Below are 6,944 nucleotides of genomic sequence, written 5' to 3'. Positions count from 1 at the left end.
ATTATTGATGGATGATAAACAGTATAGTAGTAGTAAAATATAGAGTAGTAAGTAAAATTCAAATATGTGAAATAATTCAGCAAAATGATTTCTATTAGACACCATAAACTTTTAAAACTCAATAATATCTAATTTTGATAGTCATTCGAATCGAGCAAAAGCTCAAGCTCAGCTAGTTTTGTTATTTCGTGTTTAAAATTCTTAAAGAATTGACAAACTCAGTACTCCTAATAACAAAGTACAGCTAAACAGTTTTGTAAAAGAACGATTTTTTTGGATAGCAAAGGTGACATGGCAAAGACAGGTGAAAAACTAAGTGTGGCTGAGTTGGCTGTATATGTGGCATAGCTAAGGTTTGAATAAGGGAAATGATATTCGTATCATAAAATTTGATAAATTCATCACTGTTATGCATTACACACTTGTATAGTATGCTTTAAAACATGTACAATGTAGTAAATGCATCACAACTTGTGGTACGATTATTACTTCTCTTTAAAAAACCCCGATATATTTATTTCAGAAAATATATTGTTTACCAATTACCACCCAATTTTTTTACAAACGAATAGGGTTTCTATATTATTTAATTTGTATATATTTTTTTGACTAAAAGTATATATATTGAAAATTAGGACGAAAGCTGCAAATGGTGGTCCACGACATAGATGATTTTCGTAATTAACTTTAAGCCAAATTACAAGATTAACTATCACGTGCTAGACACGTTACCTCCTTTTTAAAGGACATTTATGGTAAGGATCAAAAGTGTTTGACGAAGCAAAAAGTTTTATACCAAAACTAAATTTTTTAAAAGTTAAGAATGAAAGTTGTAAGTGAAGAACCACAACAATGATGATTTTTGTACTTAACTCTTTATTTAATACAACATATAAACATAGTTTGGAAAATTCAAACAAGACAAATTTTATTGGGATTAATATTTTAGAATATAAATAAGGGATTAATTACAGGAAGACCAACGTACTTTTCCATTTGTACACGGTTGTCCATTATACTTTTTTATTGATGAGTTTTACCCACATACTTTTCATTTTTGTACATGGTTGACCAATATTACCGACTATCACAGGTAAACCGGTCAACTTTGGGTCAACCGTGTACAAAAAAAAGAGTATGTGGGTAAACCTCATCAATAAAAAGTATGATGGGCAACCGTGTACAAATGAAAAAGTACGTTGGTCTTTCCATGATTAATAAAAAAAAATAAGTAGTGATGTATGGCTAAAAAAAATATCTTATGGATGATCCCACATACTTAATACATGTGAATCTTTCTTACTAAAAAAGGGATAACAACCAATTATTTCATACAAAAACCCAAAATACAAAAATTTTGAACATTTTGACGTTGTGGATGTTGCATATCATTGCAACCCAATAACAATGAATGTTGGTGCCCGACCTCAAAACTTGTTTTTTCTTTGTAACGAGGTCTTAAGACCCGTGCATTGTACATCCGAGATGAATTATATTATTTTCATTTTTAACGTGTGGTTTAAAATTGATCTATATTAGAACGATGTTGAGTTGTGTGTAAGAGTATAGTTATAATATGGACATAATTATGAAAATAGAAATTAAAGAAACAATAGACAATATAATATATAGCTGTGTTGATTAAAAAGTACATGTTTACGAACGTTGATTAAAATTGGATTAATCACGGAAAGACCAATGTACTTTTCCATTTGTACACGGTTGCCCATCATACTTTTTATTGATGAAGTTTATCCACATACTTTTTTTTGTACACGGTTGACCCAAAGTTGACCGGTTTACCTGTGATAGTCGGTAATATTGGTCAACCGTGTACAAAAAAGAAAAGTATGTGGATAAACCTCATCAATAAAAAAGTATAATGGGCAACCGTGTACAAATGAGAAAGTACGTTGGTCTTCCCGTGATTAATCCCTATAAATAACTTTACATGAATTGTCATATTATGTATCAAACTTCAATCTCGTGCATTGTATGTAATGAACTATCAAATTCTATCCATTGTATGTATCCGGTTATATGTGACAACCATATAAGCCGTCGCTTGTAAGTTTTTGATTGTTCAAATACATACAATGTACAGAAATTGAAGTTCATTACATACAATGCACAAGATTAAGATTGAAGTTAGATATACGTACACTATGACAATTCGTGTAAATTTGTTTACATATGGAGTACCAACTATTTAATTTAAACATTTATTCAAGAAATGTGAATAATATACGAAAAATAATAATGAAACCTGTATAATATTGTAAACAATACTAATAAGTGTTTTTCGGTGGATTATTAGGGAGGTTTTTCTTTTATTAGGTATTGAGTGAAAAGATTTTTTAACACGGATCTGGATTGTGATATTAGAGGGTCTAGATCCTCCGTTGTAATAATCAATATGCACATTTTCAGAAGAAAAAAAGTTTAGTGGTGGGGAAGGGTCTAGTAGGTTCTACATCTAGTAAAAATGCAAGTTGAGGGAGGGGTTGCAAGAATATTTTCGAAATTTTCTTAAAGAGATGTTGGGCACAAATGGTAGCATTAGTTTATAGTCCTATACACTCTTTAGATAGGACCACCCCACCGTTCGCAAAAGAACACTGTTCCACATAGAAAGGGCATCTTCTTTGACTATTCTTGATTCAAGTAGATTAGACATTATATTGGATCACGTAGAAAAGCTACCTATGCAGATTGAAGTTAAGAGTTTGACGTTTATTTTTAACAAGCCAGTGATTCATTCATTGCGTCGATCTCTATCATAAATGGAATTAAGGCTATTTATATCTTTTTTTTTCCTTTCACAAAATTCATAAAAAAAAGTATTAAATATATTATTTTAATTTATTAATATCTTTAGTTTTTTTAATGGGTGCAAGGACAGTAGGCCAGTAGTGGCTATGTCTCCGACTCTCTCGAATTTCTCATGGCGCGCTTGAACCGTCAGGTTGTCGAGGACATGTCTGAAGAGGAGGTTGCGTTCAATTCTTATAGCTGCAGTTAAGGTGCATTAAATCGTTGTATATTTATCATAAAATTTAAGGAGTGAGCTTTTAATACAGAAGATACACACTTTTTATTCACGTTAAATAGAATAGATGCATCCCTCATTTAGCATTTTCTTTCACTCCATTTCCACACCCATAATCCCATAAGGGGGCAATGTTTGTTTCGATATTCATAAGGTAGCACACTACTTACTACTACAACGTTCCCTCATAAATAAATAGTTAGCTATGTTCTCCGAAATATTGGCCCCGAACAACCTTACATTTACCAATCAAGTACAAACCGACGACGTTAGCCCCAATCAACAATTAAAATTGATTAAATTATCTTTAAATACACTTTCTAAATGACTTTATAATTTTTTTTTTTATCAATTATCAACAAAGGATTGTATATAATTATGTCAAGGTATTGATACTACCAAGTGATATAATCAGAAATGAGATATTATATAAATCCACACTATTACATTTATAATTCTAACAACAAAGTTCTAGATCAACTTACAAGGATTAATTAAACATAGTAATGAACAAGATTGATGCAGGCGAAATTCCCAGCAATAGCTGAGATGTTCAGTCGACTCCCTCTCTTTTTGTGGGGTCCGGACCCCTACAAGTGAACAAAAAGGGAAGGAGGAAAGAAACCCTGGTGAACCGTCATAATTAGTGAACAAATGTAAGAATGATAGTTAATTTGTCAATCAAGCCACTTAATAATACAACTGTTACCAATTAGCTTTAGCTGAATTAGCATATGAGAATTGAAAACATGGATTTGAAACCATTGTCTCAAGTTCAAATCCGTTCCTAAACCACGATTTCAGCTTTCCATGCAAATCTTTGAATTGAAGAAGTTAAACCTCCTGGTATATTTGGATTACAAACCAACTTACATTTAAGAATATATATTCATGAGAATGCTTAATTAAAGCCTTAAATGTTGTAGATTGTATGTGCTAGCAACTAGCATTTGGAAAATAAAGTTTACTTGTTCAAAACAAAAATACATATATTGGTAATAGAAATCTTTGATATCCTTAGAAGGTCTTGATTAAAAGTAACGTCGAGCAAATGTCAACGGAAACTAAGAAAACTTGTCAAGAAGAAAACATGTCATTTCAAAGCCATTATGTCTTCGAGTCAACTTAAAGGTTAAACCCGAAAATGTCAACGATTCTAATGACATCACCTTTCACGTCACCATTGGGCTTATATAAACGTGTGGAATATTTTGTGACTCCTACTATACACAACAAACTTTTATTTCATTCCAACTTCAACTTAACACTCCACACGCCATGTACGGGCACACTCACAACAATGACACATATAACTTCTCACCGGAGTTGCTCACCGTGCCAGGATCAACTACTACACCATTGCCTCATCCATCGTATGTAGGGACCGATTACTTTGTACCGCCACCACGTCTAGCCATTCCTGCATATCATGAGTTGGATTCCGTTTATGCAACAAGTAGTGGAGGGTATGACTCGCCAAGCTCTTATACTGGGAGCCCGAGCGTGGTGATGCAAAGGAGCGGAAGTAGTCAATCTATTGCTACTCAGTTCCAAAATAACGGGTTCTTTAATCAACCCGTTTCGTCCCCTTCTGAATTACTGGATTCAGAAGGAAGCAGTTCCTATACAATGAGGAGGGTTTTCAGTGCCGAAGATTTTCAGGTTTTAATTTCGTGACAAATTTTATGAAATGCTTGATTTTTACTCAAAACATATCGTTTCAAAATATGAAAACATACACAACCGATCGAGTTCAATATTACCATATTCAAAATTCGTTACAGCAATGGTCTTGTTGTTTACCAGTATGGCACTTTCTCTAATTTCAAGCATATTTTGAGTTCAAAAATGTTAAAAAAAACATTGTATTAAGCTATTTAACGAAATGTCTTTGCTCTAAGCTAAAAGTCGTATAATCTTCTATATGTACTATGAAATTCAAAATTTAATAAATATTTAAAGTTTATTGTATCATGTATGATGTATAATATACTAATTATATTATACGTAATTACGTACAATTAAAATGTTATATTTATTTTTTAGAAAGCTAATGTTTGATAAATATTTTTTCCAACCATTTGTTTCACTTTTGTATGTAGATAGGCCCCAACAGTGTTCTAAAGAATTATGACCCGGCCACCACATATGATTAGTCTCAATCACCAAGACTTGACAAAAAGAAAACACAAAGACAAAGTGTCCAATTCTGTTAATTAACATAATTTAGAGTTGAATACTTGTGTTTTAATTTTATGTCAAAAATCAATCAACTGAAAATGATATGTACATTATCTATCTTTTGACATTCAATCACACAGTTATACACTATTTAGAGTATGTCATTTTACTTTCTCAGTGTATATCCAAAAGTAATGGTATAATTGCATTTATTTTAGGCACATCAACTTCTCAAATCTATACAATAATTTTAATTTAACTATATACTGTTGTTTATAGGGAACAAATTTGGTGCAAACTCGATATCATCGTTCAGAAAGCCCGTTATCAAGTGAAAGTAATAGCATCATAGAAAGCATGAACAAAGCGTGTAAATACTCGCCTGATGAGAAAAGAGAGAGAATTGAAAGATATAGAAACAAGAAAACCCAACGTAATTTCACAAAGAAAATCAAGGTTAGCTATTATTACATTTGGAAATATATCATTAGAAAATAGATTAAGTTAAATGTACTTCTTTGTTTCTGTTTTAATTTCCTAATTTCTAGTCGTAACAAACGTTTTTCCTCTTTGTATAGTATGTATGTAGGAAAACATTGGCGGATAGTAGACCTCGTATACGAGGAAGATTTGCTAGGAATGATGAAATCGATAAGACAATAGAAATAGAAGATCAATGTACGACTCAAGAAGGTGGAGAAGAAGGTTTTGATGATGAAGATGAGGATAATTGGATAAACAACTTTCTTGATTCATTCCCCCCAAATCTCATTCCTTAAAATGACAATGTAGTTTCTTGGATTAAGATCCTCCAAAGTTAGAATCCCTTTGAAGTTCTAAGTTATAAATTGTGAGATGAGCAAATGGTGAGCCCTTAATCGTTTGACGCCATTTAATTGGTTCACTTTACCAATTTTAGGAATTCTTACTTTAGATGATCTCAATTCCACCTATTTTCGATTTTTTTTTCTTTTTATTAAATAATTATATAGAAAAAGTTTAAGGTTTGAATAACCCCAGCTAGCTAGTGTTCACCTTCTACGAATTAGCAGCTGCCAATCCTATTTTTATTTTTGAGGTATTTTTGGGAGCCCTATTTGATCTCTAATTAGGGAATCATAGTTTCTACTTTTGATTTTCATCAGTTTTGTAAAGAGTTTTGTCCGAATAAATTTGATGTTCCACGTACTCTGCTAGCTAGTACGGTCGTGTCTAATATGCGATGGAAAAAAATAGTATAGACTTAGTTAATGAAATCATCTATCAATAAAATTAACATAATAATGAAATTAAATTCGATGTCAATACAAAAACAATTAACTGTAAAAACTAATAAAATATTCATGCAAATAGAAAATTTATTACACAATTATGAAGATATTAATTGTTCACTAGAGCGTGTTCGGCTACTTCCAACCAACAACAAAAAAAAAAACATTTTACACAAAATTTTATTCTAGAAGTTAAAGCAACATGAATTTTTTCAATTGGCCCATTAAATAATTACAACCGCCGTCTTTAATGTTAAATTCGACTCAACCTAGCTAATTTTAATTTGAACTATTTTTGAGCATTCAAAATTAACTTCGTTCATGATGTATTCAAGTTAAGTTTGAATCTTTCACGAAAACTCAAGAACGGATGCTATAGTTTTATTGTGTGAGTCGTATATCACGAATGAGTGAGAACTAATTAGGAGCTACTCCTATTAATT

General features: G+C 31.6%; 1 protein-coding gene across 1 annotated transcript; it reads left to right on the top strand.

The window, feature by feature from the left end:
* The first annotated feature begins 4,292 nt into the window (after positions 1-4,292).
* On the top strand, positions 4,293-6,409 carry LOC122608714 (zinc finger protein CONSTANS-like). Its single transcript, XM_043781810.1, has 3 exons — positions 4,293-4,711; positions 5,510-5,686; positions 5,809-6,409. Exons 1-3 carry the CDS (start codon positions 4,328-4,330, stop codon positions 6,007-6,009), a joined length of 762 nt encoding a protein of 253 aa, XP_043637745.1. The 5' UTR covers positions 4,293-4,327; the 3' UTR covers positions 6,010-6,409.
* Positions 6,410-6,944: the final 535 nt, after the last annotated feature.

This window comes from Erigeron canadensis, chromosome 7 (genome assembly GCF_010389155.1).
Source record: "Erigeron canadensis isolate Cc75 chromosome 7, C_canadensis_v1, whole genome shotgun sequence".
NCBI classification, from domain to species: domain Eukaryota; kingdom Viridiplantae; phylum Streptophyta; class Magnoliopsida; order Asterales; family Asteraceae; genus Erigeron; species Erigeron canadensis.
Note: the sequence above shows the minus strand (reverse complement) of the source record. Positions and strands in the feature narration are given on the sequence as shown.

Bases quoted from the DNA above. Each gene is read 5' to 3' on its own strand.
- LOC122608714 (XM_043781810.1), top strand. From the start codon at position 4,328: ATGTACGGGCACACTCACAACAATGACACATATAACTTCTCACCGGAG. The intron at 4,712-5,509 runs GTTTTAATTTCG...TGTTGTTTATAG, and splicing joins TCAGTGCCGAAGATTTTCAG to GGAACAAATTTGGTGCAAAC. The intron at 5,687-5,808 runs GTTAGCTATTAT...CTCTTTGTATAG, and splicing joins ATTTCACAAAGAAAATCAAG to TATGTATGTAGGAAAACATT.